A 21,584-nucleotide genomic window follows, 5' to 3' on the forward strand; every position below is an offset into this window, starting at 1 on the left:
TGTTCCACATTTTGCCTATTTGTTCCACGTTATGAGGGCTAGCGTTCCTCATTTTGGAGATGGAAGGTTGAGAGCTATCCGGTACTCCAATACCAAATAAGCTGCAGTAAAATATCATATTGTGGTGGGAAACATTGTTTTGTGGGATAAGGCACTAGAGCTGCAAAACAAAAATCACATCATTATGGCAACCTTTATCTCGCCATGTGGTGTAGAATAAATGACAAAATCATTTAAATCAGAATAATACAAAGGCATTAATGCTGAAAATAATTATTAAATTATAGTATAATTCGTTTCTGTTTCTCTTGAGGTCCTTTAAAAAGCAAAGCACAAGGGAAAGTAATGAAAATATTTATTTAAAATTCAGAAATATATTTACGAGGAAGATGACTAACAGTTTAATTTCCCTGAGATCAAAATAAAAAAAAATGGTTTGTAACTTATATGCACAGTCTAAAAACATATTACAGCAATTAAAAACATTAGAAGTTTTATGTGGAAGTCATCCATAATGAAGATATGTAGTCATCTAAAATACTGGTGATGACTCAGACGTTTATGTATTTACAGTACATTTTATCATACATGAATGGGAGCATGTTTCAGTTTATGAGTACAGGCCCATTCAAGGAAAACACTTTTCATAGAATTAAAAGCAGACAGAAAAATGACGAAATGTAGTTTGAGAGCACAAAGTCAATACATTTAGCTATAATTAACAACATTCAGATAGGAAAGAAGAACTTGAAAGACATTTTCCAGACTAAGCATAGATAAGAAATATAGATGTATAGGATTCATAAGATTTTGGTTGTGTAACCAGCTATCAGATGCTGATCTGACCTGACTTCGTAATTTAGCTCTGTTTCATCAGTTATGAACTTTTGTCTATCACCTGTCAAATGTAGAACACAATCTTTATCCCCTTTACTTGAACAATTACACAAATAAGAATCTTTCGGCCCAAATCTACTTACAACCAAAAATTACAAAAGTCGCTTACATGATGCGACTAGCATAGAAGATGAAGGCTGCAAATTTAGGGTTTATTTTCTGCCCTTAAAAATACAAGATTGAAGAAAATAAGTGGAACTGAAAATAATCTTTCTGGCAGAAATCAAAACATTGCTGTATACGCTATAGTGTGAAATATATCATACACAGAAGGTAAGTTTAAAATTTTGTGCATATTCTTAGAATGGCAGTCATATCAAACTAGCAACTTGATGCAGGCTGCACAACCACGGTATTTGCAAAATGTGAGATTATATTTTAACTTTTCATAACAAAGCATATGTCCTTTCCCATCAGGAAATAGCAGGAGTTGTAAAAAAAGCACCATGTTTCTCTGGAGAAAAGGTGGCAGTCAACATAAACAGGTACTATAACCAGGAAATAAAGCAACATGAAAAGGTGATGATATAGTGTAGAAGGCAGAGTTTACTGATGGATGAGCTGGGAAATCTAGAAAGTCCATCTTTTATGTATACAGGCAACATATGCTTCAGTTCATTCACATCAGAAGGAGAAATTGTACTCTCAGGTCAGCAGAAAGGAGCAGAAATAAGCAGAAAAATGCCACAAGGAAGATCCAGGAAAGGCAGTGAGATGAGGCGAATGAAGAAATCCAAGAAAGAAAGAAACAATAGTGAGAAAAGTAAACACCAGAACAGAGTAAGACAATAGGGACAGGTTCAAATTACTTAGCTGTGACTCACAATTCATGCTAAGAAATTCCATGGATTAGACATTCAAATGTGATTTCAGAACTGCGGGCAAAGTTACCCATAGAGGGTAAAATCAATGCAAACAGCGATAAAGCAATGTAGGTTTGTAGATGATTTCTAGGCTAATGATCCCAGGAAGGGTTTTTTTAAGCTCAGCCATGCTTCCCAAAGGTTAGAATCAAACTGTGTACCTTGTGTTTGTAAGGTTAACCCCTTAATCATTACGCCTTCTCCCATGCAAAGCAAAAGGAAAGATTCTGAGTATCAGAGTGTTTTTAATAAATCTTTGTTTATATGGAGAATTCCTTTAACTATTCGGTGTGGTATGAACGGTTCATGAATTGTGTTTCACAGGCCATAGCATGAAACATGGAGCTAATAGCAAGCAATGAGAGATATAAAAAGGTATGAAACAGCATACACAATAAAACATCAAAAAGGTTAAACATTCATTAAAGAAAACAATACTTATCCACATCAAGAACCAAAGAAAGCAAAATGTATTGACAGTTAAGTATAGTGATGCTAAGAGCAAAACTGTTACTGAATGGGCTAGTAATATTTCATAAATGCAGGAAAAAAACTAATCACAGGGGTAAAGATCATCTAGTTATTTTGATAAAAATAAGAGAAATGTGTTAAAAAACTAAATAACTGCCTATGTGAACATTTTGTATTTATCAAAGGACATGTTAACTGGCTATACTGACTGGTTTTGATGTCAAAGTACCATTTTACATGAGAAAATGATTGTTTATAGAATAAATTAATAAGATCAAACAAATTATGATGGAAGACAACAAACAACTGTATTGGACTTTAGCACTTTGACATATGACTCAGACTGCATGTAGAAGTTTTATACCATTAATGAAGCACCACAATTAAACTGCTCATAATTATATTTACACACACACACACACACACACACACACACACACACACACACACACACACACACACACACACAAAGAGAGAGTCTTGCAAAAATCATTGACTGAAAGCAATCTGGATGACCCCCACCCTACCTCCCCCACAACAGACGTTTCTCTCAGTTTTTGCAGAATACCTGAAGATGGGTCTATGTTTACTGATGCATGTCTCTTTCCTCAAACCTCTGATGAGCAAACACTAGACCTCAAATGTTAATTAATCAAAAATTCACTTTATCGAAAGAGTGAGGTGGGGAAAGTAACTAGTTGGCCAACATTTCCTCATCTCACACACTGCAGTATTTTAAATGCACCCAGGTGGGGGCTGTGCCCCCCACACCCACCCTAACTATATATACCAACTGAGATTATACTACAGTGGGGAAAAAGACAAATTTCCTAATGTTGGTCAACTATTTGCCCTTTTCCCGACTGTAGTCCATCTATTAGTTGACATATATAGTTAGTGGGGGTGTGGGGGTTTGAAATATTGCTGTGTGTGAGATGGGGAAATGTTGGCCAGCTAGTTACTTCCCCATCTCACACTTTTGCTGAAGTGAATTTTTGATTAATGAACATTCGATGTGTTGTTTTTGGTCATTGGAGGTGTGAGGAAAGAACCTTCAATGAGTAAATATAGACTCACCTGAAGACAGTAGAGTGTTGGGCAAAATCCTTCTGGAAAGCATTTAATATTGACCATTTTGTTATCAGCCATATGCAAGTTTCTCAGTCATGGTCTCTTAATGTGTGTGTGTGTGTGTGTGTGTGTGTGTGTGTGTGTGTGTGTGTGTGTGTGTGTGTGTGTGTGTGTGTATGTGCATCTACATACTGATATTATATATGTTTGGCTAATGAACCTATTAATTAATAAGCATATTGTTTATTGAACCAAACATGACCTCAGATATTGTTGATTTCTGGATATTCAAAGGTTCCTTACATAAGCAAATATAAAAATATTGGTGCTAAAACTCTAAGACCTATTTTTGTACACCTTACTGCCATATGTAAAAATGAAATCCCATTTTCCCCTCCCCCAAGTATTAAGCTATTTAAAAAATATACTATTATATACAAATACATTTTAACTGTCCAGTGCACGAGAACATAAGTTTAAAGAAAATGGGCTTTCCTTCAGTTAGCAGTAGAGCAGGTTCAGCCACGGCTCCATCGTGGTACATGCTGTTTCCTTCAGTTAGCAGTTAGAGCAGGTTCAGCCACAGCTCCATTGTGGTACATGCTGTCATCCAGTGGCTGACTGTGTCAGTAAGGGGTGAAGCGATTGTACCCTCCACGATATAGGCTAGCCTGAAATAGATCAAAATAACAAACTTAATGAGCAGTTCTTTAAAATGTCACTGGTGCCATTTAAATAGAATCAAAATTTATAAATATTCTTAGGAAATATGGTTTGTTTGCTTCAGCACTGATACCCCTGTCTGTATGTGAACACAGAATGTTTGTAAAGATATGAAATTAGTTTGCAGTAAACCAATTAAGAGGGCAGAATGCTGCCTGAGTTACTGAATAAAAGAACATACGTTACATACATACATATACATATAACATACATTAGCAGTTTTCAAAACAAGATACCCACTGAGCCATTATTTGTTATAAGGATTTTTCTTTTCAGGGAACACCACCCACACTTGTATGCAAAATAAATATACAGATTGCCGTGTATCTTCAAGTCTTTTTTTTTCCCCAGTGGCTGACCATCAAGCCCTTTCTGCTTGTCCAGTGCCTCCACCTGCACATCCCACCCTGGCAGGTCCCCAGTGTTCACTTCACCAGGAGAGTCTGCCTTCCAGGAGATCCCTTTTACTCATGCAGATTCTAAGGACTGCTTACTCCACTGGGCAAGAAGTGAGATGGGCTCTGAAGCTGAGCCGATATCTGTCTGATGAGGGTTTTTCTGATGGTCAAATGCCCCACTCATCCTCTCTGTGGTGACACCATAGCTGTAGACTGGGATGGTATAAGAGGCAATGGTGAGCATTTACCCCACCCCTAGCCATAGGGTGTACATCCCAGTGCCAGTACTTCCAAGTTCCAGCCTGAATCTCAATTCATAAAGTGATGCCCAGCACTTTCTCACCCTGTGGATAGGCATGCCGATCCCCCATGGAAGTTTCATCAGGTGACAGTCACTACTCATACTTGGGTTGTCTGGACCCCCCCTAGTCAGTGTTTTAGTCATCTCTGCCACCAGAATGACTGGAGTATCTATATGTCTGCAGGGGTGGGGCTTTTTTATTGCCAAATATTTCCAAAGTGACAAAACAATTCTGAATTAAAAAACACTAGTATTGAATATAATCCAATAATTTCTTGGTTTATTTCTGAAGAACCATTTAACTGCATTTTCATGGCTAAAATATTAAAGACTGTACCAGTAGTTTCTAATCTGTAATATTTAAATTCTCTTTTTAAAGATCAATACACTTCTGAGTTTAAATAATAAATTAGAAATATGGAAATTAACCTTTTTCATAAATGATTAATTGGCAACTGATTTGTAGGGTGCTTCCTCTTTAAATTTCTAGTTTGCAACAAATGTATGCAATGTTATTGTTATAGAAATGTCATAGTCCCTACTAGTTAAACTAGAAAGGAATGAACATTGGAAGTAGTTCAAAATAAAATAAAATAAGTTACATTTTATTTATTGGACTAATATGGAAGTATAATAAAATTTAAAAAATTGCACCTAGCATCATATATTGTCCAAAAATTGAGGACACTGAAACAAAGGACAAATCTATGATCACATGACTGAGAAAGATATTCATCTGAAATGAATGTTTTATGTAGGGTACAATTCTCTGCTGCCCCTATGTGTGATGCTTCACCCTCTTACCTTGTGCCCTAAAAATACATAGTTAAAAATATGTACTCACCACTGCACCAACACCATAAGTTGCCGCTGGCCCCACTGCATGATGGTAGGGGTCTGCAGCTGCTGCGTACACTCTGCCATACCTGTGGAAAAACAAGAATACTGTAAGCAAACTAAAGTGGTGTGTTCTGATGTTGTAGTTGATTTGTTTAGAAGATTCTGAGTTTGTTTAAAAAGGTAAATTATAATAATATTTTAATTTAAGCTGAATAGCAATAATATGTCTGCATGATGATTAATAAAATAAGTAGTTATTATGTGTTAGCTGAGGGAGGACACTAATTCAAGGCACTATTTTCAGGTTCATCCTGAGGTTACAATAACAAATACTAACCAATAAAGTATGCTATTTACAGAAGACATGATTAAGTCTCTTTGTTTCTGGGGCACAGTTCTCCACATCCCATGCAAGCAGTGCACTTGCCACAGTGAGGACTTAACTTGTTGAATTCACGGTTTTAGGATAGCAGAGGGGATGAGAGATAGCCTCCAACTAGACATTATGCTTGGTGAAGTTGCATTTATTTTCTTATGTGCCTTTAGCTCTTCCCCTGTTAGCCATGAACATACTGCATTGTATTTGTATGTGTATCCGAATGTTACTACATGCATCTACAAATCTGCATTACTCAGCTACAGTGCTGGTGGTCCTGGTCCGGCCTGACCTGCTGTCATACTTGTCTGCTCCCTGTGTCCCTATGTCTCTTTGTGTTTAGAGGTAAACCTCTAGGCTTTTGTCCAATGGTGTTCCAAAAGCAGGCCCACACCATTTCATGACAATGAACCTGTGCCTAGGATATGGAATAACATCCTAGCATCAGTAAGGTAGTCATGGAGTTTACATGTGTTTAAATGAAATTTGTACAGGTATTATGGAAACAATGTATTTGAGATAAGGAATTTCTGGGGATGTCTCTTTATCACCCAAAAGAGTCTTCAGCCTTTTATGAAACCTTGAAACAATGGAAAAGAGGATGCTGTTGGACTGTATAATCTGAGGAAGAGCAGAAGGAAAAAGATTTATAAAAAGTTAGTAAGAAAAAATTATGAGGATAAGCCACGGTGAACAAAGTATTTTTAAGAAAGTGGAAGGATAATTTCAGATGTTTTTTTCTGAAGATCGAACTGAAGGGAAGAAGGAGGAGAAGTGAAAAGTGAAGAAAGATATGATGGTTAATATGTTTAGATTTTGGGCAAGAAGAGCATCGTTGAAATAAGCTTTATTACAACTCAATATATCATATACATAAAAATGAGTATACATATATGTGTGTGTGTAGATTTATATATACCTATATATAGATGTGTATCTATACATCTGTAGCTATCCTATATATAGATATAGAAATATATTCATACATACATACATACATACACATCTATATTTATAGCTATATCTGTAGCTGTATATGGAGAATCAATTTTAATCAAATCCCGCTTTGGTCAATATCTGTTTACTTGACAAAATCTAGTCAACTACACAATTGGTTGACAGGTGTGTGAGATTGCAGTATACTCAGGAGATGGAGATATGCCCTTTCCCTGAGACTGTTAATCATGGAGTTAGTATACATAATTATCTGGGAGCGTGGGTGTTGTAGCCTCCCACATGGGGTGTGTGGGATGGCATTCTCCTTGTGAAAATGATGTTTCATGCTATTTTTTTTGTTAAGTTGTTTTGCATGTCCTGAGATTTTTGCTCAGTGCATGCAAGTTGACCTTTTGTGGTCAGCCTTGTTACCACTGATGTTTGGATCGCTTGTTGTTTTCCAGTAGATCTACACACACACACAGACACACACACACACACACATACACACACACATATATATATATATATATATACATATATGTGTGTGTGTGTGTGTGTGTGTGTGTGTGTGTGTGTGTGTGTGTGTGTGTGTGTGTGTATATACGTGAGTGTGTGTGTGTGTGTGTGTGTGTGTGTGTGTGTGTGTGTGTGTGTGTGTGTGTGTGTGTGTGTGTGTGTGTGTGTGGGTGGTGATCTGGTAAATCATGGCAACATAATACATATCTTCCTCCCATCTTGTCTGCGTTGTCATCTCCCTACTTATCCAAAGAATCAAGCAAGGAATGCACAGTTAAGTCTTTTAATAAAAATGAACAACACAACACAAAGCTCTTTCTCAATGTAGTATGAGTATGCATTGAGAAAGGACTTTGCTCGAAAGCTTTGCATTGCATTGCTCGTTTTTATTAAAAGACTTAACAGTGTATTCCTTGCTTGAGTCTTTGGAGTTTTGGTGTTTGTAGCTGCGAAAAACTTTAGCTCCAGAACGTGTTTTTTGTTGCTGATCTCCCTAATTATCTGCAGCATGTTAATTCATAATCCACTCAGTTCCATCTTATGCTCTACCCACCTATTGTGCAATGGCACTTGGAAACTTTTTTTTGTTTCAATTAACCTACTCCCTACTCATCACTGATCTACCAAAACCTGATTTTTGTTACACCCATTTTGAGCAAAACAAAATGTTTGAAATCATACACATATAAACTTTTAACATACATATTTTATCTGGTGAAAAGCATTTAATACCCCTTTCAGGCAGTTGTACCCCCCCCCACCACACCACTCAGCTTTATTATTGTCATGCCCTCAGCAACACTATCTGTACTAGTGCCCTCCAAGTCCCCCATTCCTGATAGGGACCTTCCAAAGAATTTAGAACTATGAGTGTAAGATGCAACCTCACATGAGGAAGTGATTTGTGGAAAAAAGATGTGTTTTGCAAATTGCAACTGCTTGTCATATTGATGTAGTAGACAAGGTCTGATGAGTGGTATAGAAATGGAGTAAGGCATCATCACTGAAGTAATAAGGGGGGTGGGCTTGGGCAAGGTAACACCTCTGCCATATACTGTGTATACAAGCACAGTTCAACCTTTTGCCTGTACTTACAAAGACGGGAGGGACCAAATGCATATGATACATAGAAAGATGCTTTCTTTGTATTCATCATATTAGAAGACTGATAATTTGTAAACATCTCTGATAGTAAGCTTTAGGCTGGCAGGACAGTTAGGCTACAGTACATGCCTGCATTTAAACCATTTTAAAATATTAACGCATCACACATGCTCCTTTATCACAGTCCCTATGTCATCATATTATTCACTTATTACTCATTCAGGAAGTGACAACAAATTACACCAGAAGATCACAGGAAATACATACCCGTCACTGTATGTTGCTGTTGCAGCTGCCGGCTGAGCAACCCGATAAGTTGCATAACCTCCCTATCAATTAAAAATCTGATTATATAATTGCTGAAAACAAAATTAGCATTTTGTCATAATGCATAAAAATGTTATGCATGGTTCGATCACTTTTTTCTAATTTTTTCTGTCCTGTCTATGCCCTCCTAGTTCCTGTTTTGTCCTTCAGGCCTGAACATTTACATTAATTAAAACTCCACTTTATTATACTCATGCTCAACTAAATAAAAATTCCTCACTACATCCTCAGGTACCAGCTGTTTGTATTAGGTTTTTGGCTGATATACCTCAAGTATATCTATGAGTCATACAAGTTATTCAGCTGTAAGTATTGTAAATGTCTATGTACGTTCCTATATGCATGCATGGATGCTGATTTTTTTCTGTTCTTATGGAAAGCACTGATCTTATACATCCCATGTATGCTAAATAATTAAACTATTCTCCTCTGGTATCTGCTGAAAACAACTTATGCACACTAAGACTATCCTAGTCAGGAAACTAATAAATTAATAAATACATTTCTGAAAAATGTATGATTAAGTTAGGTAAATTAAAAATATTCAGAATATAGTTATATTAAGAAACTATATTAGTACTTAAAGTGTCAGAAAGGTTTGTTGTATACTTACATAAACATCGGTACCATATAGTCCATCTTGATACACCACACTGCAAACATAAACAATAGCAGTTAGCAGCTAACCAGTAATAAGCCAAATGTACCCTACAGCTTAAACCTGACAGGTAAAAGTTAATAATCCTCACTGAGAACGTACCCTCCATAGGCAGGAATTGGAGATGGTGCTGCCGCTGCACGTATGGTGCTGTACACCGCACGGCCACGTCCTCGCAGGTGAGTACCTCGATATGCAATAGCTGGTGCTGCTGCAACTGGATAGGGGATACTTGCCACTGCAAAGAATGGTCAGATGGTTATTAGGGACACTACAATAAAAAGAAGGAAGTGCTATAAATACAAATAAAAATAGGAGGAAATTATGTGCCTACCTGTGTAAACCTCTGGAGCATACACTGCACCAACAACTGGGTTTATTTTCCAACCTGTTTCCGCAAAAAAAGTATGTTCAATATATTTTTCTGCAGTTTTCTGGCTTCTAAAATAACATATGTTAACATATATTTGTTAAGGTGTATAGAAGAGTGATTTCAAATGTTGAACCTCTGAAACAGTTCTACAGCTGAATGCTTTCATGGTATTAAGTTTGTCTCCTGCATTATTTTTCCTTTCATTAGAGGTTTTAATCTCAGCTACAAGCATGTTGCTGTATAATAATTTATACCTAATCATATTTCAACATGATTTGCATAAACTCACATGTTATCCTGTTGTATGAAAACTTTTAAACAACAGAGTTATTTGTTCTAAAACAAGTTAATTATTGGAATGGTATTTTCTAAAAATAAAATATATCTCACAGGTATTTTAAGAAATAAAACAAACAACATTTATTATTGTTTAGGGTTTCAACTTGAATGTTCTAAAAGATAGGTAACTAATTGTTTTCAGGTCACACCCTGTTATAATTAATTGAAAGAGTGAAGAACCATTATTATAGGCTAATTAACTTCTAATTTCAATAATGTTCTGTAGATATAATGAATGTGTTTTACTATTGTCTATTGAATCTGAAGAAGCGTGCCTTTGTGGATGCACGCGAAAGCGCTCATTCTGTTATTTTAATAAAGAAGATTTCGTTACGTGGTGGTGACCTCCAGTTTGTACTACACATTTTTCGTTTTTTTCTGGAAACACCTTCGAGGGTCAGGTTTGCTGCTTTTTTCGGCTTTTGGATATTCTCTTTGCTTGTTCCTGACTCTACACGATGGATACCCTAGCCGTAGAACTGGACTACAACCCGGAGAAGAGTTTCTCCAAGTGGAATAGTTTATGTGATAAGAAAGCTAATCCTCTATTGACTTTTGAGCTAACTATGGATGCGGCATTTAATGAAACAGGTACTGCCAATTTGCTGTCGGAGTTTAACTCTGTATTTAAAGAACTTGAAAATAATTTGTACAGACAGTTTCGTTTACTATGGCAAAGACGCCATCTAGAGGCATGTCTGCATTTCAAAATAGTTCCGAGAGGAATGAGAGTGCTATGTATGCCATCTTACGGAAACTCTCATCCGGAACTATTAAAAAATTGGCAAAAGCTTAATTTAGAGCTTAGCTTTAATTACATAAAGCTACTTATAGACTATTTTCTCCCGATAGAGAATGCTTTAATGGAGAAGAATGATAGTCTATATAAAGAAATAGTGAAAAAATTTAAAGGGGAAACTTTTAGCAACAGGCTTGACAACTTGTTAAATCAAATAAGTGCATATGGGGAGAGACTCCAAGTAATTAAATTACGTAAACTACAGAGAGACCACAGTGACTTTATGAATGGCCAGGTCTTTGTATGGGCGAGACAAGATCGTGATAATTTGCAGCAAAGAACCGCAAGGGTAACATCGGATATACAAAGAAATACTTCTGTGGTTGACAGAGACATTGCCCATTTAACTACACCCACTTTACATGATGACATCATGCCGACACTAACCGGAAGTCTTAGACAAGCCTCGCATGAACTCAATGATACTCCACCACCCAATCAAATGGCTCTGCAGCAGCAGGTGGATTTGGGAGCGAGACCGAAACTTCAACAGACTAACATTGAGTCTTTTTTACCATTACCGGTGCGTGTAAGACGGAGCTCAAGAGGAAGATCGGAGAGTCGCACAAGAAGGAAAAGGAAGTTCTCAGGCGAACCGCAGCACAAGAGGGGACGTCAGAAGGACTGAACAGCCTGGTTTACAATTTATCGGACTTATTTTTGAGTAATGTGGATTATTCTTTGTTGAACAAAGGCCTAAGCTATATACCGGCACAAATAAGTAAGATCTCTGATTTGTTAACTGATTTAAGAGCCTTTGCTCGTAAAATTGCGCTAAAATTATCTTTTAAAAATGTTAAAAATGTTTCAAGTAATACTACAGTTTTTAATGTTCAACATAATTTTGAAGGTTTTAAAAGGAAAAGTTTATATACGCCAGTGCCTCATCCATGTATAGATGCATTCATTAAATTGTGTGAAAATGATTTATATAAACATTATACTTTGTATAATAAGGGTACTCTACATTTGTTTCACAACTTATCGCAAGAAGAATGGAGTTCATTGAATTGCTTAATTGAGAACACAAATGTGGTTGTCAGACCAGTAGATAAAGGTGGGGGCTTAGTGCTACTAAATAGTAAAGACTATTATGTATATATGGAACTTCTTCTTAAGGATAATATTACTTACAAATTAATAGATGAAAAAATTGTTCAAAGCCTGATTTTTCAGGTACATCAAGAATTGAATGAACTACTATTATGTAGACAAATTAGTTATGATTTCTATCTATTCTTATTGATTGAGCACCCCACTATACCTTATTTAAAAGGTCTTCCAAAATGCACAAAGGACTGATACCACCTCCCATGCCCCATTGTAGTTGGACACAACTGGGTAACAGAAAATGTCTCTATATTTCTGGAGAAAAAATTAAAACCATTAGTATCTTCAGTACCTACAATTTTAAGAGATTCTTATCAATTGATTGATTATATTAAGAATTTAGACTTTCAGGTTACAGAAACACATCTTTTAGTCACACTAGATGTAAAGAGTCTATTTACTGCAATTCCTAATTTGTATGGTATGGAAGCTATTAGGTCCCTATTAAATAAGGAAGGTAAATTTACCAACAATGAACAAGTTCTAATTAATACACTATTGGAAATAGTTTTGACTAAGAATGCTATGATGTTTAATGAACATTTCTATATACAACAGTGGGGGGTAGCCATGGGCACCCCCTGCGCTAACACTTATGCAAATCTTGTTGTATATAGTTGGGAGACTACAAATCTGTTTACACACCCTAGTTATAAAAAGATACTTTTTTATCACAGATTTGTAGATGATATACTTTTATTATGGGATGCAACCATACAAGAATTGAAAAGTTTTATAGTAGATCTAGAGAAGACTACAGACTTTCTAAGGTTCTCAATTGAATACTCTTTCTCTGAAATTGATTTTTTGGATCTAAAAATAAAAAAGAATGGACAAGGGGGACTAGAAACATCTTTATTTAGAAAAGCATGCTGGAAAAATAATTTGTTGCAATATGACAGCATGCACCCAAGATTCATTTTTAAAAATATCGTAAAGGGACAATATGTAAGGGTAGATAGAATATGTCAAGACCTTAATGTTAGGAATCATGAATTTGACATACTAGAAAAAATGTTTCAAGATCGGAAATATAACCTAGATATGGTTAGAAATATTAAAGATTCACTTACACAGGAGAATGTTATATCTAGGGGTCATAAGTACTTTAGTCATTCTGATGTAGGTAGAATTTGGAATTCTTCATCTAAAAGTAATTATATAAACTTTTCAAAAATAAATTCAGACTATGTTAGATGTATTATTACTTATACAAGTGATAATAAATATATAACAGATGTTATTTCAAAGAATTGGCCTATTCTTACAACAAATGAAGATATCAAACAGTTGGTTGGTGTAAGACCGAACTTTGTATACAAGAACTCAAAGAACCTGAAACGGATACTCTGTGATGAAAAATTGCATAGATCTTTGATAACTAATAATCCATTTATGAATAATACTAGAGGAACCCACTCTTGTGGGAAATGTAGTTCATGTGTATGGATATCTAAGGAAAAGACATTCTTCCACTCTGAGTTATTATTCAACTTTGAATTTAAGTGTACTGCAAACTGTGAGGATAGCAATGTTATTTACCTGGCCACCTGTGAGTCATGTCCGGCTTTTTATGTTGGCATGACCACAAGGAGGCTCAGGGATAGGATACAAGAACATATTTATGCTATCAAAAAAGCTGATCAAAAGAATGCTCTGGCCAAACATATTATAGATTATCCAGAACATAAGTTCTTATTTAGAGTACTACAAAAGAAAGAAATGAATATCAGAAAAGGTGACAACTTTAATGACCTTGAGAATATAGAATTAAATTGGATTTTTAAATTTAGAGCTCAAAGTTTTCCAGGTCTGAATACATATGTGAGTATCAGATCACATTTAAAAAAACGAAAATATTAATACTAAATGGAACATCTGTCTATTGTATAAGGATGGTTTTATGGTAATAAGTTTATGCATGATAAAAATGTAAGCTCCCCCTTTTTCCTTATTACTTAGCTTTTTATTCCTGTACATAGTATTATATTCCATGTTATGTGAAGAATTCTCTATATGAATTTATGAGAACATGTATTTATTTATTTTACTTTTCCAGGTTATAATTCAGTACATATTTATAAAATGCATCTTTATATAAAATTGATATGAATTATTTTGGAATAGAGGCTGTGAATGAAATGCTGGCGTTAAATATCTAATACACACATTTTTTCTTCTAGAATATGTATATAGGCTAATATTTTTACATTTATTAACTTTAAGGTGTAGTCATATATATATACATAACTTTTCTATGTATTGTATACATAGGTTTTTTATACTATGGAGCCTATTTATTAGATTACTTCAGATATAGTTTTACTATGTATTAGAATGCTGTATTTAATGGTTATATAAACAGCAAACACTCTTTTCTATAAGCTGGGCACTTCAACTTGAATGTTCTAAAAGATAGGTAACTAATTGTTTTCAGGTCACACCCTGTTATAATTAATTGAAAGAGTGAAGAACCATTATTATAGGCTAATTAACTTCTAATTTCAATAATGTTCTGTAGATATAATGAATGTGTTTTACTATTGTCTATTGAATCTGAAGAAGCGTGCCTTTGTGGATGCACGCGAAAGCGCTCATTCTGTTATTTTAATAAAGAAGATTTCGTTACGTGGTGGTGACCTCCAGTTTGTACTACACATTATTGTTTAGGGTTTATTAATTTAATAACAGATATCAAGAAGTGTACTGTAATAAACAGTAATAATAAGAACATGAATTACATACAGGTAATAGGTAAGTTCACAGACAAATAATACAAAAATTCCAACAAGATACTGGAAGGTATTAAAATTCCAACATGACATGCACTACATAATGGGAATGTTATGTTAAGAGGTGATCCAGTAAGGTACAGTGCAGGAAAGCCCCAGGTGGGTACACAAGCATTCAGACTAGATTCCATGCTTCACCATGTCAAATGCTGCCAAGGGTTGAATAAAGATGAGAAAGGACTTTAACCTTTGATCCTTCACCACCAGAAGAAAATTGCAATCTGTCTAGTCTCAGCTGATTAATGGACCTTTACAGAGAAAATTATTTCATGATAAAATATGTTGCTAGCCCTTAGTAAAATGTAAGCAAGAACCCAATACCAATCTTGCACTACCTTGCTTAATATGATTTCCTATGGAATCTTAACTTTGGGGAATTTTGGAAATCTCAGTGGTGTTTCATCATTTGGTAAGTACTTGATAGATCATACAAGTCCCACTTTACATCTAAAATCCAGACTGTTATGAATGAAGGAGACCATAACAGGATGAAATGGAAAAGAGCTGAAAGTAAACATCCTTTTCAATAACATTTAAGAAATGGTAGCTGGTAAACATCCTGTCCTCAGAGACAACCTGAGAATCTGGATAATTACTAGCAGGATTGTGATACAGCCACTTTATGTTGTGTATAAAACCAAAGTCAGCATCATGTTCACATCATATTCAACATAAATAAAGTCAGACTGAGGAAATTATAAGTATACCTTAGCTAAAGAATTGTTATATGTGTAAAGGCACAAATAAACGAGGACACCTTGTTGCAAAAATACATGCAGCTGTTTTTATTCAGATGAGGAGAGGCATGTCAAACAGCACAGCCTACTACCCATCTTAAAGAATACAGCTGGATTTTTTTTTTTATTGTAATGGACGGCTTAGGACATTTTCTTTGAGATCTGCATATGTATGTAAACCAGTAAGCATTCAAAGCAAGTTTACCCTCAGGAAGGAGAGTTGGTACTGGTGGGACTGGGTAGAAGATAGCAAAGATGAAGAGCTAATGGTTACTTGCCTATCGGGGGAGGGCAGCAGCTCAGCACATTTGAAATTTGCAGGGGTGCTTGTGTAGCTTCTGCAGCAAGAAGTCTAGCATATGCACATCCTACATGTGGGGTGCCACTTGGCCAGATCACAGGCAGTTATGTACCATGCAAGCCTCTGGTGAAGGAGCTAGAATAGTATGAATGATATCTAGACTGGCCCACTTCCTAACTCGTGTCTCTCACCTCCATGAAGGAATGGATAGGCTGATAAAGCTCAGTGATCAGGGAACAGTTTGGTGGATGGCTGCCATAATGGTTAAGGTCTTAACCTCACAGATACAAGGTACAGTGTTTGATTCTGACTGCTGGATATCAGCTAAGCTTATAATAGTCTGCAGACTGATAGCCTAGTATTTATCTATGAACAGATGGATTAATGAGCTCTCACCCAGATCAGTGAAGTCTGTCTCTTGAGCCAAGGAGGAACAAACTGGCTAATTAGGTGGAGGAAAGGGGAAGACAGTAGGCTATTCATGTGATCCAAAGAGAAAAAAAGAATGTGAATTGTCCTCTGTCAGTGATCCAATCTGCACCTATTCTCTATAAGGGACATAGCTCATGTCATATGGTATGCAGAACATAAACCAAAAGAAGAGCAATCCAGGAATAAAAGGCATAATTCAGCCATCCAGCATGGATATACAATTGCATTACTATGGCTCGTCATGTATCCCATTATGCTACTGTACTCCATCAGAAAGGAAAGGATAAAGCTGTATTTATTGATGGTGAGCTGAATGTCCACCTACCATGTGAATGGTGCAGCTAATTAACAGAGCAGATCAAATAAGGGTAGGTCACGTGTTTGTACCTGATGAGTAACTTTGTTTCTTTTTCAGACTACCACTTGAGCCTTTTGTTATAATTGTGACTAACATTTCTACTTCATATTTAAAACATTTGATTCCTTCTGGTTTAGCAGTAAAGCTGCAAGGCAGCACTTACCATTTACTAATGGAGTCTGTGGTTTCTTGGTAACAACTCGAGCTGTTGCATTGTTCACCTGAGAGAAAAATCAATACTTATGAGTGTGCAGGAAAAACAAATTGTGTAGGATTATTTGATTCAGAAAGTTAAAAGTACATACTGTACCTCAATTTTTCTTCCTTCCACAATAGTGGCATTTAACTTCTCTCTAGCTCTATCAGCATCTGCACTGTTCTCAAAGGTCACAAATCCAAAACCCTGAGTATTACAAACCAAAATAACTTGTTATCAATATTTCACTAGTCCTTAAGCCTTTACATAAAATGAATTTCAATTAGAAAGTCTAATGCCCCAAACATCCAGTCGTTCATTTCTAACAGTATGCTTGCTAATCTGCTGGAGCAAACAGGAATGCTACAAAATCCACAGGATGCTTCACAGAAACACAAAGCCACAAAATTCAGATTTCTAAAGCAAAAGATCCTAAATAGAATAACTAGAATATCACAAACTATATTAAACCAAGCACTTAGCCTTCTCCCTGATTTTATAGAACATGATTTTGCATTATATTTTTGCCCTGGCACTCATAAATATTTGAGAAAAAAGCTTCACAGGTGCATAGGTACTTACTAGGATATTGATTTGTGAGAATCTTAAGAAGCCTAGACTTACCTTACAAAAAAGTTTTTATCCCTCATATTTTGTCTATAAATAAGCCGGAGGCAGACAAAACCAAGGATAGGTTGGGCTATTTACATGTTGCCTTCTTTCCATGAGGGGCTAGGGTGCTAAACTAGGATTTAATTTGTCATTACACAGCAATTCAGCCAAATTACATTTGAAAAGAGTAAGAGAATTACTATGTTTATGTGTAGTGAGAGATAGCTCCAAAGAAGTGGAATTCTGTTTAATTCATACCTATCCCTCCAACATGTTCTAATTACACTGCAGAAGAGATTGAGATTTTATATGATAAAAATCTGATGAAATTATATGGTTCTTAGGTGATTCTTACATAAATTGTAGTAATAATTAAAGTTGCCTTTGATACTGTGCATTTGTCAACCTTTATTTTTTTGCTTTTTCTGTGATTCTTAAACAAAGAAGTTGAGACCTATGACATCAAATAAAGCTTCTCCAGTATGGAAATTGTCAGAATTACAAACAAGTCCATGTTTATGCAGGGAGGTAAACTTTACTTGTATGTGTGAGATTGTCTCCCAGACCTTACAAACAAGTGCATATTTATGCAGGGAGGTAACCTTTAGCTTGTATGTGTGAGGTTGTCTCCAGACTGCAGTTGTTTAATCGTCACTCTGTGGGTGTTTAGCTGTGGAGATTAATGCAATGCCTGGTTTCAGAGAAACCAGAATATCATATTACCCTCCAAGCTTGTGCAGCTACAAAGGGGAGATCAATTAAGTACCAAGTGTGTGGGGTGCAATCACCATACATGGAATTGCAGGGGGCATGATACCTGCAAATACAATATGAACTATATTCTTAAAAAGTGTGTTTTTAGGGTTGAAGTCAGCATTGCTCATGATATTATCCTTTTGGCATTTGCAGTTTCTGGATATTGGTCTCAATTTTTTTTTTCTTTTTTTTTTTTGCTTTAGCAAAATATATTAATGGATTCTTTTGGTGTTCTGGCAGAAAAGCTGTTTGAAAATTCACTTGGAAGAGTCAACCCATTTGCAAATTTATATATACATTTCTCACTTTAAAACATGTCTGACAGCTGGCAGGGTGATAGAGCTAATTAGATTAATCACAACTTAGTTCAGAGAGGCATGGGTTCAATCTCCATCAGAAACACTCCTTTGAATCTGGAAGTGTTTTGCAATTATACACAAGCTTTGGGTAGTGACAGCAACTTTCTGTGACCCACCAAAGACCATAGGTTCATAGGTTGATAGGTTGGTACTGGGCTATCTGCCCGAAGGCATATATTAGCCCAGCCACATTGTGTGCTATTCGCCACCCCTTTAGTAGTTTCCTAGACCCTTGTACTAGCAGCTAGTACCCTTGGCCCCTATCTAGTAGTGCTGTTGGCGTGATCCCCGGTGTGAACTTTCTGTTACCCATCCACTCATCAAGGTTCCTCTTGAAGAGTGATAGTGAGGGGCTCTGTCTTATGTAGATCAGGACCCTGTTCCATAGTAAGGGAAGTCTCTGCGAAGGGAATCTATCCCTCCAGCATGTTCTATTCATTGTTGTGTTGAGGTTTATATCCCAAGAGCGTGTAGCTTGAGTAGATTTGGTTTTGCTAAGATGGAGCATGTTCAACAATTCTGGGTTGGACATGGCTCTGTACGTTAGACAGAGATCGCCTCTGAGAAAGTGATATGCAACAGAACAGTCTTAGCTTTTTCAATCGTGCTGTATAGGGCAACTGTTTGAGGCCAGTAATCCTCTTGGTTAGGTACCTTGGTGGTCTCTCCAGCTGCTGGAGATGTCTAGCCAGGTACATACCAATTGGTGCATTGTACTCAATAATGGGTCTGATGAGGGAAGAGTAGAGGTGCACCATTACATCCTTAGATCTTGATGCGAACCCTTTCGTGATCAGATGGGTCACATAGAAGGATTTTCTAACCACTTTGGCAACATGGTTATCAAAGGAAAGCTGACTATCTACTTGGGTCCCTAGATCCCTTATTTCTTCTTCAGATTTCAAGGGATTACCTCCTATGTTGTAGTTTGCGGGTACTCTGTTTTTTCCAAAGGGGATTACTATGCATTTTTTTGCATTTAGCTTGAGACCATGGCTTTGACACCATGCATCAGTCTCATTTAGGCCCTTCTGGAGGATCTCCATGCCGGCTGGAGACTCTATTATAGCATCCAGTTTGCAGTCATCTGCAAACTTAGTCAGCCACAGCCCTTCCGTGTTTGCCTGTACTTCTGAGAAGTATATGCCAAACAGGAGGGGCCCCAGGACAGAGTCCTGAGGCACACCACTCATTACTGGTCTGGATTCAGACATAGAGCCCGCTACTCTTACTTTATGGGATATGTCTGAGAGCCAGTTTGCAATCCATCTTGTGACGTAAGGGTTTATGCCCAGGCTGGTGAGCTTATCAATAATACCTGAATGGGGAATGGTGTCAAATGCTTTAGCAAGGTCAAGGTAAGCCGTGTGCCCCTCCTTTCCCTTATCTATAGCCTGAGTAACTGTCTCAAAGAAATCCACCAGGTTCAGGAGGCATGATCTGCCCTTGACGAAGCCGAACTGTGTGGGGTCCAGCGACTGGAGGTTCCTAATCTCTCCATTTATGAGTTCCATAATGATTCGCTCCATAGCCTTACAGATCAGACTGGTCAGGTTTATTGGTCGGTAGTTCCCAGGGTCAGTTGTGGCCCCACTCTTGTGTAGCGGGACCACCGTTGCCGTGCGCCATTCTATGGGCAGATATCCTGTGGAGAGGCTGAGACTGAACAGGGTATTAAGATGCGGGGTTAATTCCTTTTAGAGCTCACGTATGACACAGCCTGGGACACCATCTGGTCCCATGGAGGCAGTGTTTTTAGCTTTAGATAGAGCCTTGTTAACCAACGTATCAGTAATAATTGGACTTACACAATCCCCTGGAATGGTAATAGCCCCTATAGGTGGTGAGGGGGGGTGGATTTGCACTGAACCTGTCAGCCAAGATGTTGGCAATGTCAGAAGGCTCAGTGTATTTTGTTCCATTTTGTACTAGCTCAGAACAGACCTGAGCATTGCCATTTAGGTTTTTGATGTAGCCATAGAAGACCTTATGGTTATCCTTGGCATCCTTGGCAACTTTCTTTTCAAAATTAGCTTTAGTTGATTTGATGAGGGCCCTCAATTTCTTACTAATGCTGATCAGGGATGATTTTTCTACTTGACATTTGGCCTTTTCTTGTATAAGTCTCCTCCTTTTATTGTAAAGTTTGCTTATGGCCGGGGTCCACCAGACTGGTTTCTTCTTGCTTGAGGAAGGAGTCTTAGTTTTATTTTGGATAGCATGGTCCATGCAATCCTGAAGATGCATATAGAGTGCCTTGGTGTAGGATTCCACATCCTGGATATCATTATCCTTCTGCAAGGGAATAGTGAAGCTTTCAACTTCGGATGCAAGTAGTTTGAAGTTTGCTTTGGAAAGGTTTTTGACTATGGTTTCTTTGACTGGGGGAGGTGGAGGGGTGAGGATGTCCAGGGTTATCAGTTTGTGGTCGGATCTGACCAAGGAGGGAGTGATAATGGGTGTGGTACAATGGGCACCCATATTTGTGATGATTAAATCCAATATGTTATCCCCTCTAGTGGGGGAACATACTAGTTGTTCAAGGGCATTTGAATTTATAAATTCTATGAATCGCTGAGCATAGTAGTTGGAACATTGGTAGTTCGCCCAGTCTATACCAGGGTAGTTGAAATCACCCAGGATTATGGTTTTGGGTAGGACCTTTATATTTTCCAATGTCTCAAGGAATGCAGAGTGAGCATCTTGGGACATGGTGGGCGATCTATAACCGGCTACGACTTGAAATGTGGTTTTGCCTGCTGATAGTTGCGCATGGATGATCTCTGAGGCATCATGCTGCGCTACTAACCTGGAGATATGGGTATCCTTGATGAATATGGATACACCTCCGCCCTTTGTACTGCGATCCGGTAACTGAGGCCGGAAGGTATGATATGAATTGTAACCTGGCAGTGCTGGGGTGCTCTCTTGAGCCT

General features: G+C 37.1%; 1 protein-coding gene across 1 annotated transcript in view; it reads right to left on the reverse strand.

Annotated features, from left to right (window-relative positions):
* Positions 1-338: 338 nt before the first annotated feature.
* LOC122791645 (RNA binding protein fox-1 homolog 3-like) overlaps positions 339-21,584 on the reverse strand; it is a 122,640-nt gene continuing 101,394 nt past the window's right edge. The window contains exons 5-12 of the mRNA XM_044059460.1: positions 17,036-17,128; positions 16,889-16,946; positions 9,819-9,872; positions 9,587-9,722; positions 9,440-9,479; positions 8,767-8,828; positions 5,569-5,650; positions 339-3,973 (exon numbers count right to left, since the gene is read on the reverse strand). Of these exons, the coding sequence (XP_043915395.1) occupies positions 3,929-3,973; positions 5,569-5,650; positions 8,767-8,828; positions 9,440-9,479; positions 9,587-9,722; positions 9,819-9,872; positions 16,889-16,946; positions 17,036-17,128 (570 nt within the window). The 3' untranslated portion in view covers positions 339-3,928. The remainder of the gene's footprint in view (positions 3,974-5,568; positions 5,651-8,766; positions 8,829-9,439; positions 9,480-9,586; positions 9,723-9,818; positions 9,873-16,888; positions 16,947-17,035; positions 17,129-21,584) is intronic.

The sequence above is a fragment of the Protopterus annectens genome, chromosome 17.part0 (genome assembly GCF_019279795.1).
Source record: "Protopterus annectens isolate FY-2018-M chromosome 17.part0, PAN1.0, whole genome shotgun sequence".
Taxonomy (NCBI): domain Eukaryota; kingdom Metazoa; phylum Chordata; order Ceratodontiformes; family Protopteridae; genus Protopterus; species Protopterus annectens.